The sequence below is a fragment of the Rhinatrema bivittatum genome, chromosome 1, assembly GCF_901001135.1.
Source record: "Rhinatrema bivittatum chromosome 1, aRhiBiv1.1, whole genome shotgun sequence".
NCBI lineage: Eukaryota > Metazoa > Chordata > Amphibia > Gymnophiona > Rhinatrematidae > Rhinatrema > Rhinatrema bivittatum.
In genome coordinates this window covers 486,838,089-486,864,872 of record NC_042615.1, presented here as the reverse complement: position 1 = coordinate 486,864,872, position 26,784 = coordinate 486,838,089, and the positions used below count along the sequence as shown (strand labels likewise).

At 51.8% G+C, this 26,784-nt stretch overlaps 1 protein-coding gene across 9 annotated transcripts in view; it reads right to left on the bottom strand.

Moving 5' to 3' along the window:
* The window catches only part of HUWE1 (HECT, UBA and WWE domain containing E3 ubiquitin protein ligase 1), a 907,188-nt gene that overhangs the window by 733,642 nt on the left and 146,762 nt on the right, over positions 1 to 26,784 (bottom strand). For all 9 annotated transcript variants that reach the window (XM_029607938.1, XM_029607967.1, XM_029607972.1 and 6 more), the window contains 5 exons: positions 21,920 to 22,020; positions 21,217 to 21,367; positions 20,996 to 21,123; positions 20,734 to 20,874; positions 20,446 to 20,551 (listed from right to left, as the gene is read on the bottom strand). In XM_029607938.1, coding sequence (XP_029463798.1) covers positions 20,446 to 20,551; positions 20,734 to 20,874; positions 20,996 to 21,123; positions 21,217 to 21,367; positions 21,920 to 22,020 — 627 coding nt within the window. The remainder of the gene's footprint in view (positions 1 to 20,445; positions 20,552 to 20,733; positions 20,875 to 20,995; positions 21,124 to 21,216; positions 21,368 to 21,919; positions 22,021 to 26,784) is intronic.

Here is a 26,784-nt window from a genome sequence, read left to right as displayed (position 1 = left end):
ACCCAGCACCTTCAATCAGAGGAACCGCTGGTGATCCTGGCGGATCGGGATGTGGCAATATGCCTCGGTGAGGTCTAAGGACGCGAGAAACTCCCATTTGCGCACAGTGGCCACCATGGTCCTCAAAGTCTCCATGCAAAAACGGGGGACTCGCAGACACCGGTTCACCTTCTGCAAATCCAGAATGGGACAAAAGGTACCCTCTTTCTTGGGAACCACAAAGTATACTGAATACCGTCCCTTGCCCTGTTCTGCAAGGGGGACTGGAACAATGGCCCGGAGATCGAGAAGCCATTGTAGGGTCCCCTGTACTGCCTTGCATCTGGCCCACGAAGCAACACGAGACTCCACAAAGGCCTCCCGCACAGGGCATGAAAATTCGAGAACATACCCAACCTGGACCACTTCCAAGACCCATCAGTTCGAGGTAATCCTTTCCCACTCCGTGTAAAAACTTGACAATCTGCCTTCTGACAGCTTCTACGACGGAATGGGTGCCCCTGGCTTCATTAGGAGGGTTTTCCACGTCCAGCACCCTGGCCCGTGGACTCTGAGCGACGACCTCCATGAAAGGACTGCTGACATCCCAAGGCCGACCTGGGCCCCGAAGGAACTGAAGTCTTACCAGTGTGAAATCTGTGAGAATCCAGAAAATGAGCTCGAGGGGGAAAAACCTTCCCAGAAGGTTTCCTATCCTCCGGAAGTCGATTGCCTTTGGACTCCCCCAGTAATTTTACCAATTGGTCCAGGTCCTCCCCGAAAAGAAGCTTCCCTCAAAGGGGAGGTCACAGAGTTGAGAACTGGAAGACAAATCCGCTGACCAATTCCACAACCAGAGGAGTCTGCGAGCCGTGACAGCGGTCACCATGCTACATGCAGAGGTCAGAACCAAGTCATACAAAGCGTCTGCGACATAGGCAACACCTGCCTCCAATCGTGCGGCCTGCAAGGGCTCCCCACTGTCAGCACTCGGAGCCGCAGACACCTCCTGGACCCAACAAAGGCAGGCTCTCTGCATGAGGCTGGCACAAATAGCCGCCCTGAGACTCAGTGCGGAGACCTTGAAGACTCGCTTAAGCTGAATCTCCATCTTGCGGTCCTGTATGGCTTTCAGCACAGCAGCCCCGGCCACAGGAATGGTGGTCTTCTTAGTCACAGCAGACACCGCTGCGTCCACCTTCGGTACCTTCAGAAGATCCAAAACATCTTGCGATAGGGGGTAAAGTTTTGCCATGGCTCTACCTACTTTCAAACCTGCATTTGGCGAGTCCGACTCCTGGGTCACCAGCTTGCGGACCTTCTTGGGCAACGGGAAGGAAGTCGTCGATCCCCGAATCCCATCCAGGACTGGGTTAACTCCTTTGCTGTCAGACTCTTCCTGTGTCACTTTGATCCCCAGGACTTCCAAGATATGAGGAATGAGAGGCCGGAGCTCCTCCTGCTTAAATCTCCCAGCTGAGATCATCGCCCTCCGAGGGTGGCAGCTCGTCTGGGTCCGGGTCATCCAGGTTCCCATCGCCCATATCATGGGTGAGCCCCAGATCCTGATCTAATCCGGAGACCGTAGTATCTCCGAGCGGGACCAGCAACCTATCCTGTCGAGCCCCTGAAGGTTGCTTAAGGTCAGAGGGCCCCGTGGATACCCGCTTAGGTGGAGACTGAAAAAACGTCCGGCCGTGCTGCTCTCTTCAGGATCGCCTGTTTCCTTGCCAGGAGCGCCTGGTGCAGCAGCAGCTCCAACTCAGGACAAAACTCCCCTGAGTCGGCACCCCCCCTCAGCTGGAGGGTCCAGTAGCACAGAGTCATCCCAAAAGGAGGAAACCTGCTCCACCGGGGATAGAATGGGAGGGGCATCCTCCTCCCGCCACGAGCCACCCTCCTTCGCTGAGGAGGACCTCGGCCCAGAGGAAAGGAGCCCTTGTCTGCCTGATGTCTTCCCTGAGGAAATTCCCTCCTGCCCTGTGGAACAGGCAGAACAGAGGGAAAGGAAAACTGGTTCTTGCCCGCTAATTTTTGATCCTGTAATACCATGGGATCAGCCCAGACTCCTGGGTTTTGCCTCCCCTCCAGCAGATGGAGACAGACGTTTTTACGGACTCCGTCCTATACCCCTGAGGTGCCACCTAGAGTCTGTCAGTATTACACTATAACCAAGCAGAAAATTCTACTATAATATCTACATAAACCACCTCTCCCCAAAGAGCAGAGGGAATGAAAAACCAGAAACTTGAACAAATGAATGCCCATACTCTTGCATTGAAAAGAGGGGCATGCTAAAACAACTTATAGAACTCACTAACTACCATCCGAGCGGACTCTCCACCTTTCCCTTGGGTGAGACTCTGGGCTGATCCGTGGTACTACAGGAACGAAAATTAGCAGGTAAAAACCAATTTTCCTTTCCTTGTACGTACCCGGATCAGTCCAGATTCCTGGGATGTATCAAAGCTTCCCTAATCAGGGTGGGACCAAGAGAGTCCCACTCTGAGCACACTGGCCCCGAAGGAACGGAGCTCCGGAGCCCGGACATCCAAACGATAAATGCAGCACAAATGTATGTGTGGACTTCCAGGTAGCCACTCTACAAATCTCTTGCGGCGACACCTGTAGGCACTCCGCCCCACGAGGCCGCTTGCGATCAGGTAGAATGAGCTTTAAGCCCGACCAGGATCGGACAACCCTGCATGAGGTGCACCGACGCAATAGCCTCCTTTAACCGGCACGTGATAGAGGTTTTTGATGCCTTGTGACCCCACAGCACGAAAAGATGGTCCGAAAGGCGAAAGCTGTTTGTAACCTCCAAGTAATGCAACAGCGCCCTCTTTACATCCAGCTTCGTTAACTCCTTCAACTCAGGATCAGAGGACTCCAGACCCATGAAAGAAGGTAGCTCCACCGACTGATTCAAATGAAAGGGGGACACCACCTTCGGCAGGAAGAAGGGAACTGTTCTTAATGACACTCCCGTCTCCGAAATCCAGAAAAACGGCTCCTTGCAAGACAACACCTGAAGCTCGGAAATACACCGTGCCAAGGAAATAGCCACCAGAAAAACAACCTTCAGCATCAGATCCTTCATGGTCGCCTGCTTCAAAGGTTCAAAAGGAGCATCGCAAAGGGCGTGGAGAACGAGATTCAATTTCCAGGAGAGACAGGTATTCCAGACCGGAGGTCGCAAATGCTTGGCCCCTTTCAGAAAACGAACTACGTCCAGATGAGAGGCTAGTGTCACCCCCTGTATCTTGCCACGCAAACAGCCAAGGGCAGCCACCTGAACTCGCAGGAAATTAAATGCCAACCCTTTAGCTAACCCTGCCTGTAAAAATGCCAGAATATATGGAATGGAAGTCCTGGACGGTTGCACGGCGCATTCTATGCAACAGGATTCAAATGCTCCCCAAATCCGAACGTATGCAATGGATGTAGAGTTTTTCCTGGACTGCAAGAGCGTAGTTACCACCGCATCCGAGTAACCCTTACTCCTTAGCCTCTGCTGTTCAAAAGCCATGCTGCTAGACAAAAGCGATCTACCTCTCTGAAACAAACAGGGCCCTGACTCAGGAGGTTGGGAGACGGCCAAAACCAAAGCTGACAGTCCACTGCTAGATTCAGGAGATCCACAAACCACGGACGCCTCGGCCACTCAGGAGCCATGAGCACCACCTTTCCTGGATGGATCTCTATGCGGTGTAGAACCTTTCCAACCAACAGCCACGGCGGAAAAACGTACAACAGGATGTCCATCGCCCAGGGGAGGACCAGAGCATCTACTCCTTCTGCTCCTGGCTCTCGCCATCGACTGAAGAATCGAGGAGCCTTGGCATTCCGGTATGTTGCCATGAGATCCATGGCGGGCCTGGTCCAGCGCTGGCACATAAGACAAAAACCCTCAGAGTTCCCACTCCCTCGGGTCCAACTGATAGCTGCTGAGAAAGTCTGCCTGTACATTGTCCACCCCAGCAATGTGAGATGCTGCAATCTTGTACAGATAGTGTTCCGCCCAGTGGATCAAGAGCTGAGCTTCCATCGGCACTGACGGCTCCTGATTCCTCCCTGATGATTGATGTAAGCCATCACCGCCGCATTGTCGGAGAGAATCCTCATGGAAAGCCCCTCCACCAAGGGGAGGGGGGCTTGCAACGCCAATCGAACCGCTCTGGTTTCCAACCGATTGATGGACCATGAGGACTCTGCCTTCGACCATTGGACTTGCACTGCTGTCCCCCGTCAAACCGCCCCCCACCCCATGAGGCTGGCATCGGTGGTGACCACTATCCAGGAGGGAATTTCCAAATCCACTCCCCAATGCAAATTATCCAGGCAGAGCCACCAAAGAAGACTGGAGTGCGCCGCGTCCATTAGTGTAAGAGGCGATAAAATTCCATCGGTAGAGCAAGGCTGACTGAAGAGGACACATATGGGCAAAGACCCAAGGTACCAGCTAGAGAGTGGATGCCATCGAGCCCAAGACCTGTAAATAATCCCAGGCTCTGGGACAAGGTATGGACCGCAAGGATTCCACCTGAGTGAGAAGCTTAGAAAGTCTCTCTTCGGTAAGAAAGACCTTTCCCAGGACTGTGTCGAACTGAGCTCCTAGAAACTCCAAGGACTGGGATGGCATGTCAGGATTGACAACCCATCCTAATAAGGTCAGCAGCTGTAGAACCCTCTGAACCACTGCTCTGCAAAGGACTTCCGATTTCACCCGAATCAGCCAGTTGTCTAGGTAAGGATGCACAAGAATGCTCTCTTTTCGGAGGGCTGCTGCCACAACTACCATTATCTTGGTGAACACCCTGGACGCCGTCGCCAGCCCAAACGGTAGCACGCAGAATTGGAAATGCCAGAGGACTGCGAATCGCAGATATTTTTGATGATCCGGTCGAAATGGTATGTGCAAGTACGCTTCAGTCAGGTCCAGAGACGCCAAGAATTCCCCTTTGTGTACAGACGCTATTACCGAGCGCAGGGTTTCCATCCAAAACAGAGGCACCTTTAGGGCACGATTGGCCCTTTTTAAATCCAGGATGGGCCAGAAGGTTCCTTCCTTCTTTCGCACCATGAAGTAGATAGAGTAGCGCCCCCTCCGGAGCTCTCCGACCAAGACCGGAACGATGGCGCCCAACTCCTGCAAGCATCCTGTACCGCCCGATGCTTTTGGTGGTAAGCGCACGGAGAAACCATGTAGTGTTCAGGGATCGGCCAGGCAAAATCTAAAGCGTAGCCATGTTCGATTATACTTAGGACCCATTGGATCTGAGGTCAAGTTGGTCCACTCCTCCAGAAAAAGGGAGAACCTTCCCCCTAACCTTGGAACGGAGGAGTGAACCAGCCTCACTTCATTGCACGGACTTGGAGCCTCCGTGAGCTTGAGAGGTTCCATCTCTGGCCAGACGCCGGCCATGAAAGGACTGGTTCCAGGAATGCTGATGGCTGGGAGCCGACTAGAGGAGGATCCTGATGACCGTGAAGTCCGAAAACGATTCCCCCGGAATCTGGACCTCTGAGGAAAGGAGCTCCTGCTCCTGAGCCTGTCCTCTAGCAGTTTGTGGACCTTATTCTCACCCAGAGACTTGATCATGTCCTCCAACTGTTCGCCGAATAGCTTTCCCTTCAAAGGCAAGGAACTCAGCTGAGCCTTTGATGAGACATCCGCTGACCAGTTTCGAAGCCAAAGGAGCGTGCGAGCTGAGATGGCGGAGACCATAGTTCGTCCCATCGTGCGCAGGAGATCATACAGTGTGTCCACACTGTACACCACTGCCACCTCTAAGTGAGCCACCTGAGCCGCGTCCGCTTCCAAAAGGGATGCCACAGCCTGTATGGAATTACTGGAGAAGTGTTCTCTAATGTTTTTGGTGGAAGGGTATCGATGACATCTTGGTATCTTTTCAAGAGATGTTGAAAAAATGCCAAATCATGTTGTTCTGGAGCTTCTGATAGCAGCTGCATCGATGGCATAGTAGTCTGTATCGATGCAGGTGTCGATGGAAGTGCTAGCAATGGTGTTGAAGAGGTTAACGGTGCTGGCATCGAGATTGGCCTCGATGAACCCGTCTGTATCTGTGCGTAGATAGTCGTCGACGCCGTAATCAACCTCGGTGCGGGCATCGAATTAGAGCGTGGCACCGGCATAGACTCCGGCATCGGTGTTTCCACCGGCATCGGTAAGTTTACCGGCATCAGCGAGAGCGCCAAAGTTGCTTGTTCCTGAAGAGCCTGGATGACCGCTTGTCTGATAAGGACAGACAATTCCGGCGATACAACTGATGGAGTCAGAGCAGTTGTACGCGGTGGCGGAGGCTGTGATGGCAGATCCTGCACAGGGCCCTGTGGAGGTTCTGGTGACAATGGTTCCTGAGAAACAGGCCCAGGTATCTTGGCTCCGTGGCCGTTTTGCCGTCGATTCTTCCGGGGGAAGAGAAGACTCCAGTGTCGATCACTATGTTTTGTCTTGTGTTGATCGATGGACTTCAGCGATGCCAATGACGCCGGGGAAGGATGGTCCCCCGATTCTCCCGTGTGATGTTTTTTGAGTAACACCCGTTTAGTAGCTCAGGCTGGAGACTATTTCGACGACGTCGAGTGAGATGGAAGGAGTTGAAGGTGGAACAAATGTTCCATTTTCTCTTGACGAGTTTTTCTTCCTTTTACTGTCATCTCCGCGCACTTTGGACAGGTGTTAACATCGTGTTTTTCACCGAGGCACATCACACACTCGAGGTATGGTTCGGTGATGGACATTGTCCAGTTACATATAGGGCATTTTTTGAAGCCCGTAGACATTTTCGATCAACAGCTGATGAGAAAAATGAGAATTCTTGAGAAAAAATAATTTTACTCTACGAGTAAAATATGAGAGAAGTACTCACCAGCCGGTAGAGAACCCCGAGAGATCCCGAGGGGAGAAAATATGTTTTGAGAAATATGACTTTTCAGTCAGAAATTGTTGTGAGAGACTCGCAACGGCTCCTGCTCCGTGATGCCTACAGCAGCGCGGAAAAACGAAGACTGAAGAGAGGCCCCTGTGGCAAAGAATATCATGGCATACTGGGCATGCTCAGTGGGCTCAGAGTGCCAGTCAAAAGTTTCTAGAAACTTTGACAGAAAGTTTTCCTGCACTAGGACTCCGTCAGTGACGTCACCCATATGAGAGGACTAGCATCCTGCTTGTCCTGGGATAAACAGACCCAATTCCTCTCTACGGAACAAGCGTACCACCTTGGGATCATCACCATCCATTGCAGAAACACCTCCCTGCTTGTGCACCAGGGGCTGACCATCCTAGCCTGCATCTACCCCGAGGGTCATGCGGAGACGGGTCTCCTCCATCCGAGAGATCGGACGAAGAGGAATCATCCGGTCCTGCCAGTGAGCTGAGAGGGCGCCTAGACTTAGTCGGCCCCCCCACCGGCAGGGACTTGGGACGCTTACGGGAGGAGGGAACCTCAGAGACCTTGCCCTTCCTGCACTTGGATATTCTTCGTGCCTTGAACATTTTGTGAAAAAATTTCAAAGTCTGAGGAGAACGAAGAAGATGACCCATCTGAGGCCCCCCACAGAGTCAGCATACAAAGTATCTGCCTGATCCTCCTGCGACCTGCCTCCCCCGGAGGACGCCTGGACGTGGGGAGAGAGGGGTTAGGGAGCTCCAGGCATCCAGCACGGCTTTCTCTGCATCCCTGAAAGTTTTCAAAATGGCCTCCGTCCCTGCACTAAGCAGAAACAGATCAGGCAGCTGCGGCTGAGCTGTAAGCCTATCACAGGAATTCCCCTCAGCTGACCTCCCCGAGGTCCCTTCACCTCCCGAGACACAGCCTGCACAGATGCCGGCTCGAGAGGCGGGTGCATGCGCTGCCGCATACGGAGCAGGCCACACCACGAGGCATAGCCTCGGACTAAATTGAGCTCCAATTAGCTGAAGGAAGCACGCCAAAAATAAACCAGACAGCAGGGGCATGCGTGCAAGCCGAGACGTGGCGGTAAGGCAGGCAAAAAGGAGTGGGGTGAGCTGCAACTAGTAATGCCTGCAAGCTAGAGAATGCTCCCTACTAAAACAGGAGTGGAGGCTACAGGAAAGCTCTCCAAATAATTCCCTCAGAAAATTCAAAATTCAAAGATTTTTTTTTTAATTAGACTTGATCCATCCAAAAGAAAGGAAAGCTGAGGAAATAGAGAAAATTCCTGAAATAGAGAAAATTCCTAAAATAGCTTTCTAGTCATCTCGGGAATGAAAGCCACCACTGTCATCTGCAGGAGTCAAGAGAATACTGAGGATTAGTAGAGGGTGCACTCCCTTATAAGGAAGCATCCTTCAAAGTTCTATTTGACTCCATCTGCTGGAAGGGGGAGATAACCCACTGTCTGGACTGATCCTGGTACGTACAGGGAACATCATGTTACATCAAAGTTCTGCAAGGAAGAGGGCATTCTCCAGAGTTGAAAAGGAAAAAAACTATGAGCGGACTGACAAAAGAAATAAGAGAGGGAGTCTGGACTGATCCGTGGTACTATAGGAACGAAAATTAGCAGGTAAGAACCAATTTTCTTTTCCCTGTATGTACCCGGATCAGTCCAGACAGTGGGATGTACCAAAGCGTCCCTAAGTAGGGTGGGACAGAGACAGTCACGCTCGGAGCATATGTCTGCCAAAAGAACCAAACACTGGCGCCTGAACGTCAAGACGATAATGCCGACCAAACATATGCATAGATTTCCAGGTAGCCGCTCTGCAAATTTCCTGGGGAGAAACCAACTGGCTCTCTGCCCAAGAAGTAGCCTGCGAACGCAGAGAATGGGCTTTTAGTCCTCTGGGACTGGCTGGCCCCAACAAAGATATGCAGATGCGATCATCTCCTTTAGCCAGCGAGCAATGGTGGCTTTTGAAGCCTTCTGACCTTTATGAGGACCACTCCATAAAACAAAGATGATTGGAGACTCTGAAATCATTAGTAACCTGCAAGTACTGAAGGAGAACACGCTTAACATCCAAGCGTCAGAGATCAGCACCCGGTGTGCCAGCAATATCCTCCGGAGTAAAGGCAGGGAGCTCCATCGAATGATTGACATGAAAGGAGGAAACTACCTTTGGCAGAAAAGAAGGAACAGTCCTTTAGAGAAACTCCTGAATCAGAGATTCGCAGGAAGGGCTCCCGGCAGGATAAAGCCTGCAGCTCGGAAACCCTCCTGGCTGAGCAAATAGCCACGAGGAACACAGTCTTAAGCGTGATGTCCTTGAGCATGGCCCGGAGGGATTCAAAAAGTGCCACACAGAGAACCTGTAAGACCAGGTTAAGATTCCAAGACGGGCAAATAGCCCAGACCGGCAGATTCAAATGCTTAGCCCCCTTAAGAAATCGAACGACATCCAGATGGGTGGCTACCAAGTAACCGTCAAGCCTGCCCAAGAGGGATCCGAGAGCCGAAAACTGAACCCACAAAGTTGAAAGACAACCCTTTAGAGCCCGTTCTGAAGGAAGAAAATAACAAGAGAGAGACTGGGGCCCTCTGCGCATAGATACCCCAGCCTCCACGCGCACATCAAAAACCCTCCAAACCTGAACATAAGAAAGATGTTGAGGTTTTAAGGGTCCGCAACAGCGTGAAAATCACTTCCTCCTTGTAGCCACTCTTCCTCAGCCGCCGCCGCTCAAAAGCCAGGCCGCAAGACAAAAGTGTTCCCTATACGTATCCGGATCAGTCCAGACAGTGGGTTATGTCCCCCTTCCAGCAGGTGGAGTCAGAGCAAAACTCAAAGGCTGGCCTCTTATAAGCTGGAGCGCCCTCTCTGTCCCTTCAGTATTTCTCTGACTCCAGCAGGTGAAAGGTAGCAGTCCCTTCGGTCCTCCATTTAGCTTACAAAGGGGAACTTTTCTTTTTCCTTCTTATTTCTCAAAGTATTTCTTTCTTGGATGGATCTCTAATTAAAAAAAAAAAAAAAGAACTTTATAACAAATTTTACTCAGCAAATTTTCAGGGACTCACTCCCTCAGTTCTAAGCTCCAACTTGGAAGAGGAGCCAGTGGTTCTTTCCTTTTCTTTCTGGGGGTAAGTGCTGTACCTTTTTTTTTTTTTTTTTTTTTTTTTTTAATTATTATTTTCAGGTCCAGCTTTTTCTTCTGGAGTGAGTTCAAAGGCTCAGGGGTGCATGCTGCTGGTCCAGCCTCTCCCCCCCCCAATGACATAGTGCCCTGCCAAAAATACTGGACCTTGTTGCAGGAGGTTGTGGAGGTGAAAGACGAAGAGGGCCGTCCAATGCGAGATTCACGGGGTCCGCAAACCACGGTCTCCGAGGCCACTCCGGCACTATGAGAACTACCGGCCCGTGGTGAAGTTCTATCCTTCTGAGAACTTTTCCCACCTGAGGCCAAGGAGGGAATACATAAAGGAGGATATCGCTGGGCCAGGGCAGGACCAGAGCATCCACGCCCTCTGAGCAGTGTTCTTTCCTGCAGCTGAAGAACCGAGGAGCCTTCGCATTCTTCAGGGTGGCCAACAAGTCCAAGTGGGGGACCCCCACCTGTGAATGACTAGATCCATCGCCTCGTCTGACAACTCCCACTCTGCGGGGTCAAGATGCTGACGACTGAGGAAGTCTGCTTGAACATTCTCTTTTCCTGCAATGTGGGAAGCCGCCAGGCGGTCCAAATGGCGCTCTGCCCAAGCGAACAATAGGCTGGTCTCCTGGGCTACCAGGCGACTCCTGGTGCCCCCCTGGCGATTGACGTAAGCTACCGTGGTGGCATTGTCGGAGAGGACTCTCACCGCTTTGCGACTGATCAAGGGAAGGAAGAACTCTAGTGCCAGTCAAATCGCCCAGGCCTCCAGACAATCGATGTGCCATTTCTATTGGATCGGAGACCAAGAGCCCTGCGTCGATTGGAACTGACAAACCACTCCCCAGCCGGGGAGGCTGGCATCCGTCATCATGACAATCCACTGGGGAGTCTCCAGGGGCATGCCCCTCGACAGGTGGTCGAGAGAGAGCCACCACTGCATGCTGATAATGGTAGACTCGGGAAGTGGTAGGGGCTCCCGAAAAGCAAATGTTGCTTATCTGTAACAGGTGTTCTCATAGGACAGCAGGATGTTAGTTCTCACATATGGGTGACATCACAGGATGGAGCCCAATCACGGAAAACTTCTGTCAAAGTTTCCAGAACTTTGACTGGCCCCTACTGGGCATGCCCAGCATGGCACTAACCCTGCAGCCAGCAGGGGTCCCCCTTCAGTCTTATTTAAAAGCTACAGGCAGTGCCGAGAAATAAAACAAAACATTACAAACCCAACACCGCGGGGCGGCAGGCGGGTTTCGAGAGGACCAACATCCTGCTGTCCTGTGAGAACACCTGTTACAGGTAAGCAACATTTGCTTTCTCACAGGATAAGCAGGATGATAGTCCTCACATATGGGGGAATACCGAGCTGAGGATGTCCAAACATGCACCAAATGTACCCAAAGGCATGCAACAGGCGCAACAACTGGGGTGGAATTTGGTAGAGGGCATCCTGAACCCCACCGGGCAGGCGGAAGGGTGTAGGTACATCACATTGTAAATAGGTTACAAAGGACAGACTGGCCGAAGACGGAATCTTGTCTTCCGGCTTTGTCCAAGCAATAGTGGGCTGCAAAGGTATGGAGAGAATTCCAGGTTGCAGCTCTGCAAATGTCAGGAAGTGGCACCGACTGCAGGTGTGCCAGTGAAGTTGCCATGGCCCTCACAGAGTGTGCTTTAACACGGTCTTGAAATGGAATGCCCACTTGCTGATAGCAAAAGGATATGCAGTTCGCCAACCTGGAGGAGAGAGTCTGCTTACTCACAGGCTTCCCTAACTTGTTAGGGTGGAAAGAGACAAACAACTGAGTGTTTTCCCTGTGCGCCGCTGCACGATCTAGGTAAAACGCTAGAGCCCGTTTACAGTCAAGGGTATGCAGAGCCTGTTCTCCTGGGTTGGCATGGGGCCTGGGAAAAAAGGTGGGTAGTAAGATGGATTGATTGAGATGAAAATCCGAAACTACCTTAGGTAAGAATTTCGGGTGAGTGCGGAGTACCGCCCAGTCCTGCAGAAGTTTAGTGTAAGGCAGATAGGTAACTAGGGCCTGTAATTCACTAACTCTGTGCGCTGAAGTGATAGCCAAAAGGAAAATCACAATCCATGTGAGATATCAAAGTTCACAAGAGTGAAGAGGCTCGAATATGGTTTCATGAGCCGACCCAGAACTAGATTAAGTTCCCAAGAAGGGGCCGGAGGACGTAGCGGAGGCTTGATGTGGCGCAAGCCCTTCAAAAAACGTGTTACAAGGGGGTGTACTGATATAGAGACATCTCAGACACCTTTATGGAAGGCGGCTACCGCACTGACATGCATTCTAATGGAGGAAGTCTTAAGACCTGACTGATAGATGCCAGAGATAGTCCAGAAACTTCGGGATTGGACAGGAAAAGGGGTCAAGGGACTGAGAAGAGCACCATGACGTGAACCTTTTCCATATTTCTCGTGGAAGGTTTCCGTGAAGCAATCAAGACACGGGAAACTGGCTCAGAAAGGTTAAGTGGTTGAAGGATTAACCTTTCAACATCCATGCAGTCAGGGACAAGGCTTGAAGATTGGGATGTCGTAGGCACCCGTTGTTTTGAGTGATCAGAAGCAGGTCCTTTCCCAAGGGAATGTGCCTGCGGATAGAGAGGTCCTGAAGTATTGGAAACCACACATAGCGTGGCCAGTGAGGTGCTATCAGGATCATGGTTCCCTTGTCCTGACGAGCTTCACGACAGTCTTCAAGAGAAGAGGAAGTGGAGGGAATGCGTAGAGCAGACCGGTTGCCCAAGAGAGGGAGAATGCGTCTCTGGGTTGAAAGTGTTTGCTGCGAATGAGAGAGCAGTAGTTCTCCACTTTGCGGTTTTGTGGGGACGCAAAGAGGTCTATCCGAGGATATCCCCATTGTTGGAAGATGGAATTCGCTATCGAGGAGTTGAGAGACCACTCGTGCAGTTGAAAGACGCGACTCAGCTTGTCTGCCAGGACATTGTCCACTCCCGGTAACCAGATGGCCCTGAGGTATATTGAATGAGAGAGCTTCCTCCCAAATCTGCACAGCTTGCTGACACAGAAGGAAGGAGCCTGTGCCTTCCTGTTTGTTGATGTACCACATTGCCACCTGGTTGTCCGTCTGAATCAGGATGACTTGATTTGAGAGGCAATCCTGAAAAGCCCTGAGAGCATATCTGATTGCTCAAAGTTCCAGGAAATTTATTTGGTGTTTGGCTTCCTCTGGAGACCAAGAGCCTTGTGTCTGCAGATTGGCTACATGGGCTCCCCACCCAAGGTTGGAAGCGTCGGTGGTGAGAATGATTTAAGGATTTGGAACCTGGAAGGGCAATCCCTGGAGGAGATTGGTCTGATTTTTCCACCAGGCGAGAGACAGACGGAGTGAGTAGGTTATGCGGAAATGGCTAACAGAGGCTGAATAGCCTCAGCCCATTGAGACCTCAGGATCCAGTGCATAAGTCTCATGGCCAAGCGGGCCATTAGTGTGACATGGACTGAGGATGCCATGTGTCCGAGGAGGACGAGGAGGACGAGAAATTGGCGTGCAGTCGCGGAGTGCTGAGACTGCAGCTGGTGAGCAAAGGACGCGAGAGTCAGTGCTCGTTGTCAAGGTAGGAAAATGTCATAAGATGTTCTAATCTCATGCTTGCCTGCCTCAAAACACTTGTTTACAAGGGTTTGTAATTGTTCTTGAAATTGCTGAGGCAGAGAGTCTGAGAAGTCCTGTATCTGCTTGAAAATGACCCTGTTATATTGGGTCATATAAAGCTGAAAGGTGGCAATTCGGGAGATGAGCATGGCCCCTTGGAACACTCGGCGACCAATGTTATCTAGGAATTTCTGTTCCTTTCCAGGAGGAAGAGAGGAGTGAGGTTTTGACCTTTTTGTCCTCTTTTGTGCAGACTCTACCATGACCGAGTGGTGATCCAGCTGTGATTTTTTAAAACCTGGGGCTGACTGCACTAAGTAAGTAGTGTCAGCTTTCCTGTGTACTGGAGCAATTGATCCAGGATTTTCCCAGTTTTTCTTGAGGAGATAGAGAAGAACTTGATGGATGGGAATAAAGGTTATTACCTTGGGGGCATCCAGGAATTGGAGTAACTCCATCATCTGGTGCCTATCATCCTGTTCCGTCTGTAATTGAAAGGGAACCAATTCAGCCATTTCCTTCACAAAATTTATAAATGAGAGGTCCTCTGGAGGAGAACGCTTCCTACTCTTAGTGGGTGAAGGTAAGTCATCGGTGTCTGATGAGGTATCATCACCCCAGGTATAAGAATCAGCAGCCTTACCCCTAGGAACTAGAGGGGGATAGGGTGGTTGGATAGCTGAAGGATCCGGTCTAGGCTCCGAAGGAATATGAGGAATTATCGGAGGCACCAAAGATGGCATCGAAGGCATCGATGGATGATTTGGTGGCGCCGGACGCATCGGCATCGATGGCTGAGGCAGAACTCCCGATGGAGGGATGCGGAACGGTGTTTCTCTTCCCGATGATGCTGTCAATGGGGAGGGCATCGGAGCCATCAGAGGACCCAGGAACCATCGGTGGGAAGGCGGCCATTAGCGCTACCGGAATCGGGTCGATGATTGGTTCCACAGATGGTGCTGGTGTCTGAGGAACCTGAAGACGTTGCATCGCCTTGTCTATGGCCTCCTGAACCATCCGGTCCAATTCTTCTCTGAATCGCTCCATGGTGAGACCGCACCTTGAATACTGTGTACAATTCTGGTCGCCGCATCTCAAAAAAGATATAATTGCGATGAGAAGGTACAGAGAAGAGCTACCAAAATGATAAGGGGAATGGAACAGCTCCCCTATGAGGAAAGACTAAAGAGGTTAGGACTTTTCAGCTTGGAGAAGAGACGGCTGAGAGGGGATATGATAGAGGTGTTTAAAATCATGAGAGGTCTAGAACGGGTAGATGTGAATCGGTTATTTACTCTTTCGACTAGTAGAAAGACTAGGGGGCACTCCATGAAGTTAGCATGGGGCACATTTAAAACTAATCGGAGAAAGTTCTTTTTTACTCAACGCACAATTAAACTCTGGAATTTGTTGCCATAGGATGTGGTTAGTGCAGTTAGTATAGCTGTGTTTAAAAAAGGATAGGAGAAGTTCTTGGAGGAGAAGTCCATTACCTGCTATTAACTTCACTTAGAGAATAGCCACTGCCATTAGCAATGGTAACATGGAATAGACAGTTTTTGGGTACTTGCCAGGCTCTTATGGCCTGGATTGGCCACTGTTGGAAACAGGATGCTGGGCTTGATGGACCCTTGGTCTGACCCAGTATGGCATTTTCTTATGTTCTTATGTTCTCAGAGACCTGGAGCAAGCAGCCCCGGCTCCAGAACAGAAGAAGGAGGCAGGGGCATAGCCGGAGGGACCACTGTTAAAGGTGGAGTCGCGGCTCCCGATCACCGATCGGGTGAGGGTTGCCTCGGTGACCCTGTCGCAGGAATGGTCTGTGCCTTTCCTGGACGGGGTTTCTTCGACAACAGCTCTGACGATGGCGAGGTCGATGATTTCGCTCCCTCGATGGTCCGAGTCTTACAGTGTCGATGGCGATGTTTCTCTCTGCGATCCCCTCGATCCTGAGGGGGAGTAGAGGGTGTCGATGGCCGAGAAGTCGTCGATGCCGGTCGGTCACGGGTCGGTGGTCGCTACTGGCGCGAAGACGACGGTGCCAGTTCTGACAACGTCGATGCGATGGACGGAGTCGGGGTTTGAGCACAGAAGAGAAGTTCCATCTTCTCCATTCTGGCCTTGCGACCCTTAGGTGTCATTAGGGCACATTTGGTGCAGGTCAAGACATCGTGCTCGCGCCCTAAACACATTACACAGACTTTATGGGGGTCTGAGATAGACATGGTGCGGGTACAGTTCGGGCACAGACGAAACCCCGATGCCATGGCAAAAAAATCGAGCCGCGGTATGGTCGACGGCCAGTAGGCCGCGAGGGCCAGACTCGACGGTAATCGACGGGAAACGGGTAAAAACTTACCGGAGTACCACGGACTGAGAAAAGTTAGAGGAGGGACCCCTGTGGGGCAATTTAACTTTTAGTAATTCCATGAGGAAAATTCCTGTCAGGAATCTCTTCAGAGCTCCTTTACCACGAGGTTACTGCTGCATGGAAAAAAGAAGACTGAAGGGGGACCCCTGCTGGCTGCAGGGTTAGTGCCATGCCGGGCATGCCCAGTAGGGGCCAGTCAAAGTTCTGGAAACTTTGACAGAAGTTTTCCGTGATTGGGCTCCATCCTGTGATGTCACCCATTTGTGAGGACTACCATCCTGCTTGTCCTGTGAGAACACCTCCGAGACCAGCTTCCAACGGGCCAGTAAAGCTTTCTGCAAAGGAAGCATATGCGCAAACGCCCAGGGCACTAGATCTATAGTGGAAGCGATAGAGCCCAGAACTTGAAGGTAATCCCAGGCCATGGGTATCGACAGATAAGAGATACTGTACTTGCTGCATGAGCTTGAGTGCACGGACCTCAGGCAGGGAGATCTTGGACAGGGAGATCTTGGACATGCAAGTGTCTAAGCGAGCTCCCAGAAATTCCAGAACTTGAGAGGTTGCTCTTGGAGTAGTTGACTATCCACCCGAGAGAGGTGAGCACAGACACCTCACGACTGACTGCCATCACACAGAGCTGCTCTGACTTCACCCGGATGAGCTTGCAACTAAAGAAGCCGGCCCATTATGTCGAAGCGAAGATACTTCTGGAGGTTCCTTGCGAATCGGGATGTGAACGTAAGCTTCTGTGAGGTCAAGTGAAGCCAGGAACTTGCCAGAGCGAACTGCCACAATGACCACCCTCAGGGTTTCCATCCGAAAATGGGGAACCTTGAGCGTCCAGTTGACTCTCTTGAGATTCAGAATCGGTCGGAAGGAACCGTCCTTTTTGGGGACTATGAAGTAGATGGAATAGAGGAACAGGGACTATGGACCTGAGTTTCAAGAGTCTGTCAAGAGATCAGGTGGCTATTGGGAAGAACCCGAGCAAATTCTAACGCATAACCTTTGTCGATCACATCGAGGACCCACTGATCCGTGGTGATTTTGGCCCATTCCCCAAGAAAAAGGGTCAGACATCCACCTAAGGCAGGAGTGAAGGAATGGGCCTGCCTCATCTCATTTCAAGGACTTGGTGGCGGATCCATGGGGATTGCCATCCCGGAACGGTCTACGTCCTCGAATGGAATGAGACCATGCCTGCAATCTGGAAGAGGCAGGACGTTGAGAGGGCCCCCTCATTCTGTTGTACCTCGCTGACCCCGGAATTGAGAGCGCGAAGGGAAAAAATGATTTTGACTGTTTAGGGCAGTCCTCAGGCAGCTTATGAACCTTGTTATCACCTAAGGATTTAATAAGCTGTTCCAGGTCCTCTCCAAAAAGCAACTTACCCTTGAAGAGGAGAGTGCCTAACAGACTTGGAAGAGGAGTTCGCTGCCCAGTTACGCAGCCAGAGGAGCCATCTGGCGGAGACCGCTGAGACCATAGCCCATATGCAATCGCACTTTCGAGCCGCTCAGCTTGTTCAGCCTCTGCAGATGGGAGGGTCCTGGGTGCTGAGAAGCTGTTGAATCCACCTGAGGCTTGCCCGCTGCATGAGACTGCTACAAACCGTCACCCGGACACCTAAGGCCAGCACCGCAAAGATCCTTTTGAGATGTGCTTCCAACTTGTGATCTTGAAGATCCTTTAAGGCTGTGGCCCCTACAACCGGGATGGTGGTGCGTTTGGGTGACAGCCGACACCGAAGCATCAACCTTGGGGACTTTGAGTATCTCGAGAGCTGTATCTGGGAGGGGATATAACATCCATTGCCCTGCCCACGCAGAGACCAGACTCGGGAGCCTCCCATTCCCTGAGCAGAAGCTGCATAAGCATAGGATGGAAGGGAAAGTATGGGACAGAGCCCTCAGACCCACCAGGACCAGGTCAACAGGAGGAGGAGGCAGAGGCGGGCTCTTCTGTGGGCACATCGATTACAAGTTCATCCAGAACAAAAGGAATAAGCGGGTCCAGCTCCTCCCACTTAACCTCAAAACCCATGGATCATCTCCCTCCACGGGGGGGGATTATCGAGAGAAAGATCCGGGTCGGCATATGGATTGGGCAGCGGAGTGGGAGGAGGAGGAGGGTCAGGTGGGTCCGACCCACCAGGTACAGTCCTGACCTTCGTAGTACCCTGCGAGTCTGGGATGCCAGAGCCCTGGGCTAACAACCAAACGAGGGATTTTTGCTGGTGGAGGGCCCGGAGTGGGATCGTCCTGCACCTCTCCAAGCTTATTAAAAAAGACTTGTGTAAAGAAGCACAAATTCTGGTGAAAAAGGAGTATGTGCCCTGCTGGACCCCTGGGGAGGGAGGGGGGGGCCTTAGGGAGGGTCAGAATCAGCATCAGGAGATCCCATAGGGCTTAAGTCAGGCGGTAAACGACAAATATCCGGCTCCTCTCCCCCGAGGATCAGAGTCTGCTGCGAGGTCTGGGCACAAAATGGCCACCGCTCCCGCGTTTTTTTTGTGTGGACGACGGCCCGGATGCACACTTGCCAACCCGACCTCGGGTCGTCGACTTCAAAGGAGCCACGGAGGGTCCCTTCCCTCCAGGCAAGCAGAGCCTGTAGCAGGAGAGCCACGAGGCAGGCTCCCCACAGGTAAGACAAAACGCAGACCTCGCCATTGGTAAGTCAGCTGTGACTGAACCAGCTGAGCCCGATTGCTGCGAAGCAGGGAAGCAGACTGAACGGCCTTGAGTCGCTGCTTTCCCTGCCAGATGGCCCGGAGCCGTGAAGAACTGCCTTATTCAAAATTTTACACTGAAAGTAAAAAATTCTGCTGTCTTTTTTTTTTTTTTTTTGGAGAAACAGCTAAACAGGCTGAAGGGTTTGTGCCACAGCAGAAGAATTAAACATCTCTGCAAAGAACCCGAGGAATAATCACATCTCAGGGTCACCAGTACAAAAGAGGGGGAGTGACTGGATCACTAGTATCACCCTTAGGTAGGGAATTAGGCTACTGGGAAAGAGACCTAGGCTGAATTACTCAAGGGGGGAAAAAACCCCTAGGTCTCTACAAGAGCCTGGAGACAGAACTGTCTCCAGAGAAAAGATAATTCACTGTTCCTGTATATTTTTTTGTTTGTTTTAGAAATACTTGCTTGACCCAGCAAAGAGAAAACAGAAGACTTCGCAAGAAGAAAAAGAAATATCACTAAGAAGAGGGAACCGCAGGTTCATCCATCTGCTGGAACCAGAGAAATACTGAGGGGTGCAGGGTGAGCGCTGTCCTTAGATGGTATGCCCTTTCAGTTGTTCTCTGGCTCCATCTGCTGGACAAGAGGCTCAACCCACCGTCTGGACTGATCTGCATATGTACAGGGAACAGTTTTTTCTGCTTTTCTGTACTTTTTTTCAGTGCGCTCAACTATTAACGCCTGCTCCAGGCAGGTGTTAATATCCGAGCAATAAATGTGCGTCTGAGACGCACATTTATTTTTTTGCATTTGGAGTGAATGAGTAATAGCCTCATTCACATGTACGTGATGAACGCTAACTCATTCACTCCTCGTCGGATGTGCACTAAATAGGCGCTAATCCCCCTATTACATTTTTTTTTCCAAGAAAACTTTAAACAGCTACTCCTGGAGCCTGAGGAAAAGAGTGAAGGGAACCTCCTCAGTGGTCGAGGGAACCAGAAGCCCCTTGCTTGCCGAAGACACTGGACCATTGCGGGCAAGACTCAGGCAGGGGTGTCCAATCCCCCGGTCACCCGGCTTCCACTGAGGGATGGCCCACGACGGTGCCTAACTCCTCAGGAAGCTATACTGTTATCTACTAACTAGCCTAACCTGGGGGGGGAGGGGGGGGGAACCTTATCCTAACACTTTTTTTGTTTTTTAAACTAACTGACTGCAGGTTTGCATCTCTACCATCTGCTGGAGTCAGAGAAAAACTGAGGAAGTACAGGTGGCACTCTTATGTAGCAGTGCCCAAAGTTTTTGTTCTCTGACTCAATCTGCTGGTGGCAATGCACCACCCACTGGTCTGGACTGATCTGGGTATGTTCAGGTACAAGGGTTGATGCTGGCTGTATTAAAAACAGAAGTTAATCCTGCACATACAAAGAGGGTAACCACTAACCTTGCAGAAAGGGAAAGCTGAGTTGGTTAACCCAAAGCCAGAAAGGTTCCAGCATACCACAGAGAAGATGCATTGGGGCTCAACACCAGACAACAGACCACAAGAACAGCCACCACCTCCCAGTGGTCAATCAGGGCAATGTTACTGAGCTGTTGCTGGGAGCTGGCTCTTCCAATCCAGATCTGCCCCAGTAACCAGGAACACAGGATGTAGTAAGAAAAGGAAAACTAAGCTCAAGTACCTTCCATGTCTGTTTCCATCTCCTCCCCTTCCTGAGCTGTGCTGGGTCGCTGAATCTTGGGCTTTATGACGAAGGGGCACTCCTTCCTACACAGGTCCACTTCATGCTAGCGAAAGGGAGATAGTCAAAAGCTGTAAATGCTGTTCCATGCTGAAAACCAGATGCTGTGCAGAAAGAGGACATACCACAGCAAGAAAAGCATTCTGGGTTATGCAAACAAGTTGAGTCCATGGTAGCAGCTTTCTTGCAAAATATGTCCATTCTGTAATATCGAGTGACCAAACTTACCTCCAATCGATAGATGAAGATGGAAAGGCCACTATGCGACTGGAAGGCTGCCATGTCCAGGTTGGTAATAAGGTCAACAACTCGTACAGCACGGGTCACAAACGTAATCTGGTCCTGCTCATCTCCCAGGAATTTTATCACCTGAATGGGGGGGGGGGGGGGGAAGAGAGAAAAAGAGCCTGATCACATGTGGGAAAAACTTCAATGCCATGCAGGATTCCTTCTTACAAATGAGCACTCTTAAGTCAGCATGCCCAGGTACCTTCAGCAAGGCTTCCATCATGCCGCAGGATACCAGTGCTTCTCCTCCAGCATCATAACTGGCCAGGTGGTACAGAAATGAGAAAAGGGCTGTAGCAAATTGGTGAGGGTATGGATCCATGGTGGGATCTGACAGGAAAAGGAAACATCATTAGAAGTCTGGCATTTAGCAAAGTAAATAAACCTCCCTCATCTTTTTCTTGGTGGCAGCAGGACACTCACCAATCATTGCCTGGATGCAGTTGCGGACAAGGACTGGGAGAAAGCCGTGGTAGGAAGCAGTTCCAGTACAGTCAATAATATTGCTGAGCTTTGGAGTGCGCTCCAGGTGAACGATGGAAGTCAGGGTTCTCAAGGAGGCAGCTTTAATATCCTACCAAAGGATAGAACATAAGTGAGTGCGCTTTAAACTTCACAGATGCTGCTGGCACCAACAAGTGTGCTGACTTACACATACATAACCAGGTAGGAAGAGCTGTCCCTGCAGTCTTATGCATGCACTTTCAGTCATTCCTGCATATATGGCAAACAGCAAGACTGGCATGTCCCTGTGTTCAGAAGGGAATAGTAGGTATGGTATAAAATCACTCCTCAGTGAGTCTCTAGGAAATATGCTGAGCAGCGGTACATGGTCCAGTTAACCATATACCACCTACTCTATCCCACCCTTCTGCCCACCCTGTCCCCGCTTCAGCTTCCTTCTCCTGGTTACTACACCCTCAGCCAAAGATCCTCCTTCCTCCTGAAAACAGAGCATGAGCTATGCTGATCGGAGACTCAAATCAAAATGGTCCAAGTGCAGATGAGAAGGGCGGCCTTTAATAATTCTCCACACTCCCATATTACACCACAGAACCAGAAGAATTTTACTGTTTTCAGACTTAAGGGAGGTGCCGCCAGCTTCCAGAGAAAGGGAACAACTCACCATTAGCTGTTTATCAGTTATCTGAAGAACATCTACCAGCTCTTCAATCAGTCCATTGTATAAGATGCTGTTTGCAGACTCCTGCAGAGCATTGGAATACACTACCAGAGGCATGGACACAGAGAAAGTAAGGGGGAAAAAAGTCACTAGGCAGCATAAGCAGAATACCAAGGAGAAGTCTCTTCTCTTCAGATAACTCCATACCCTCCCATCCCCCTCTCTCCCAACTGAATTCAGAGACTGCCTCACATTAGTTCATTTTTATCACTTTGTGTGCAATGTGGCACAGAGATCAATTCCACTTTTTTTTTTTTTTAATTTATAACTTATTTTAGTGGGGTAAAAGTAAACAGTGAATACAATAACTACCATGTTGTACCAATCCCTTCGCAGAGGGAACAGAAAAATCATAGAGTGCTACTTATAGCAATTTCCATTAAAGACATGGTATGATACCTGCAACCCCCAAGATTCAGGTTACAACAAGAACATCCCCTTCCCCCCTCCCGCTTCCGTATATAAATCGAATAACATGGAACTCCAAATACTCATCAGGTATTCATATAAGAAAATTATTACTTACCTGCTAATTTTCGTTCCTGTAGTACCATGGATCAGTCCAGACAGTGGGTTATGTCCCCAATCCAGCAGATGGAGTCAGCACAAGCTTTGAGGGGGCGTATCCATATATCCTACTACCCCCTCTGCAGGAGTTCAGTATCGAGTATATCAAAGCCCGAGTAGAAACCCCCGAAGGATCAAGTTTGTGGAAACAGCTAATTAAAACAATTGAAACCGCAACAAGTAACTGCAAACATCCTACCAACTTGTAGGGAGTTGTGAAAAACAGCAAAAAAAGGAAACGACTGAAGACACAGAGCACTGTGAACAGGAAATAGCGCAGAGCTGAGCAGGATCAAGAACCCAAAACGTGGTGGGCGTCTGGACTGATCCATGGTACTACAGGAACGAAAATTAGCAGGTAAGTAATAATTTTCTTTTCCCTGTACGTACCTGGATCAGTCCAGACAGTGGGATGTACCCAAGCTTCCCTAAATCGGGTGGGGTCCTGCGAGGCCTGCTCGGAGAACCTGCTCGCCAAAGTGTCCAGAGACCGAAGAGGTGAGGTGCAGACGATAGTGCCTCGAGAACGTGTGTAACGATTTCCAGGTGGCTGCTCTACAAATTTCTTGATAGGATACCGAGCGAGACTCAGACAAGGAAGCCGCCTGAGAACGTGTAGAATGCGCGACGATGCCGGGTGGGGGAGTCCGTCCCGCCCCAATGTAGGAAGCAGCAATGCCGGCCTTCAGCCATCTGGCAATGGTAGTCTTCGAGGCCTGAGACCCCTTCTTAGGACCGGCCCAGAGTACGAAGAGATGGTCAGAGGTCCGGAACTCATTTGTAGCCTCCAGATAGAGGCGCAGAGTGTGCTTGACATTCAAGAGACGGAGAGACTTCGGCTCTGAGGAAGAGAAGGACGGCAACTCCACCGTCTGGTTCACATGGAATGCAGAAACCACCTTCGGAAGGAAGGAGGGAACGGTGCGAAGCGAAACTCCAGAGTCGGAAAAGCGGAGATAAGGCTCTCTACACGACAGAGCCTGCAGCTCCGAGATGCGTCGAGTGGAACAGATGGCCACAAGAAAAACCGTCTTGAGAGTGAGATCCTTTATCGTTGCGCTGCGCAGCGGCTCGAACGGTGGTCCCAACAGGGAGCGAAGCACAAGGTTAAGACTCCAGGAGGGACAAGGGTCCCGCAACGGAGGACGCATATGCTTGACACCCTTGAGAAAACGAGCAATGTCAGGATGCTGTAGAAGAGAGCCCCCATCGCTCAACAGCGAACCAAGGGCGGCCACCTGAACCCGTAGTGAATTATAGGCGAGCCCTTTTTCCATTCCCGCCTGTAGAAACTGAAGGATCTGAGGTACAGAAGCCTTAGCAGGTCTCGTGGCCTGGCTAGTACACCACAGCTCGAACACCTTCCAGACCCGAACATAGGCCGCCGACGTCGATGTTTTTCGTGCCCGCAATAGCGTGGATACTACCGCCTCCGGGTAGCCCAGACGCCGGAGGCGGCGGCTCTCAAAAGCCAGGCCGCAAGACAGAAGAGTTCTGCCTGCTCGAAAAATACCGGGCCCTGACGTAGGAGCTGGGGGAGGTGCCCCAGCCTGATTGACCCGTCGATCACCAGCTGTAGCAGGTCTGCAAACCAGGGTCGCCTGGGCCATTCCGGAGCGACGAAGACCACGGTCCCCTGATGGCTTTCTATTCTGCGGAGCATCCTGCCCACCAGGGGCCACGGTGGAAAAGCGTAGAGCAGAAGATGTGGGGGCCACAGAAGGACCAGGGCATCCACTCCCTCCGCGCCGCGCTCTCTCCGGCGACTGAAGAAGCGTGGAGCCTTGGCGTTGAGGGCGGACGCCATCAGATCCAGGTGGGGGGCCCCCACCGATGGACGATAAGTTGCATCGCTTTGTCGGAGAGAGACCACTCTCCTGGGTCCAGCAGTTGACGACTGAGGAAGTCCGCCTGGACGTTGTCCACCCCGGCGATGTGCGAGGCCGCTAGCCGGACGAGATGACGCTCCGCCCATTGCATCAGTAGCGCCGCCTCGAGCGCGACCTGCGGGTTGCGCGTGCCTCCTTGTCGGTTGATGTAGGCCACGGTGGTCGCGTTGTCCGATAGAATTCTGACTTCCCGGTTCCGAAGAAGTGGGAGAAAATGTCGCAGAGCTAGCCGGACCGCTCTGGTTTCCAGACGGTTGATTGACCACTTCGCCTCCACCGCGGACCACGTCCCCTGCGTGGCGCTTCGATCGCATACTGCACCCCAGCCTGCTAGACTGGCATCGGTAGTCACCACCACCCAATTTGGCAGATCGAGGTACACGCCCCGGGCCAGGTTCGGCAGATCCAACCAGCAGCCCAGACTGTCCCTGGCATTCTGCGGGAGCGGGAGAATCATCTGGTAGTCCTGTGATACTGGTTTCCACCGGGAGAGGAGCGCCCACTGTAAGGTCCTGAGGTGCGCGAAAGCCCAAGGTACAAGGTCGATGGTGGACCCCATCACTCCCAGGAGTTGTAGGTAGTCCCAGGAGGTGGGCTCTGATAACGCAGAGAACCGTCGTGTGTGATCCCGCAAGGATTGAGCCTTGTCCTGGCGCAGAAAAACTTTGCCCAGTAGGGTGTCGAAGGTCGCCCCCAAGAAATCCAAGCGTTGCGAGGGAGTGAGGGAGCTCTTGGAGAAGTTCACTACCCATCCCAGGGAATGTAGAAACCGTACTACCCGAGTCACCGCTGAGCGTCCATGATCGAATGACTTCGCCCGGATGAGCCAATCGTCCAGATAAGGATGAACCAGGATGCCTTCCTTCCGGAGAGCTGCAGCCACGACTATCATGATCTTGGTGAAGGTGCGCGGCGCCGTCGCCAATCCGAACGGGAGCGCCGTGAACTGAAAATGCTGGTCCAGGATTTTGAAACGAAGGAAACGGTGGTGGTCCGGGGGGATGGGAATGTGCAGGTAGGCCTCCGTTAAGTCCAGGGAGGCGAGAAACTCCCCCCGATGTACCGCCGCAATCACTGATCGGAGCGTTTCCATGCGGAACCAAACGACTCGAAGGGATTTGTTGACTTCCTTGAGGTCTAGTATAGGCCGGAAGGAACCGTCCTTCTTTGGCACGACGAAATAGATGGAATAGTGGCCCGAGCCCACCTCTCCGAAGGGCACGGGCGCAATAGCGCCAATCTCCCGGAGTCTGTCCAGAGTCAGCTGCACCACCCTTCTTTTGAGGTCCGAGCCACAGGGAGAAAAGATGAACCTTCCCTGCGGGGGGCGGACAAATTGCAATGCGTAGCCGTGTTTTATGGTATCCAGGACCCACTGGTCTGAGGTGATCCGCGCCCACTCCGCGTAGAAAAACTTTAGCCGGCCCCCAATCCTGGGGACAGGGGAGTGGGCGAGACTGGCATCATTGTGAAGACTTGTTAGAGGGGTTCCCGGGTCCGGGAGTAGTGCGTGCGGGCCGACGCCCGCGAAAGGAGCGCAACCAGGGTTGAGACCTGGGGGCGGATGGCCGGGCGCCCGCCTGTCTGTATCCCCTGTAGCGCCGCTGCGCTCTGGCTCTGGTCCGAGAAGAAGAAAACGCTCTGGATGGACGAAACCTATCCTCCGGCAGCCGATGAACAGCGTTCTCCCCCAGGGACTTGATGATCTGATCCAAATCCTCCCCGAAGAGGAACTTGCCCCTGAAGGGGAGAGAGCCCAGACTGGACTTCGAGGACGTATCTGCCGCCCAGTTGCGTAGCCATAGTAGTCGGCGTGCCGCCACTACTGATACCATGGATCTTGCGAGGACCCGAAAAAGATCGTACGAGGCGTCCGCCCCATACGCCACTGCGGCCTCCAGCCGATCCGCCTGGGCAGCCTCATCGGCCGGCAGATTCTGAGACGTGAGGAGTTGTTGTACCCAAAGGAGACTAGCCCGCTGGGCAAGCGAACTGCACATCACCGCCCGCATGCCTAGCGCGGAGACCTCGAAGACCCGCTTAAGGAAAACCTCCAACTTACGATCCTGTGTGTCTCGCAATGCCGCACCTCCCGTTACTGGGATAGTCGTCCTCTTCGTGACCGCCGCCACTGCGGAGTCCACCTTTGGGACCTTGATGAGGTCCAGAAAATCTTCAGGGAGCGGGTACAGCTTTTCCATCGCCCGGCTGCTCTTCAGGGAGGCCTCCGGGGTGTCCCATTCCCTGGTGAGAAGTTGTAAAAACGAGTCATGGATAGGAAAAGCCCGAGCCCTCGGCCGAAGCGCCGCCAGGACCGGATCTCCCTTCTTTGAGGAGGTGACGACAGCGGGA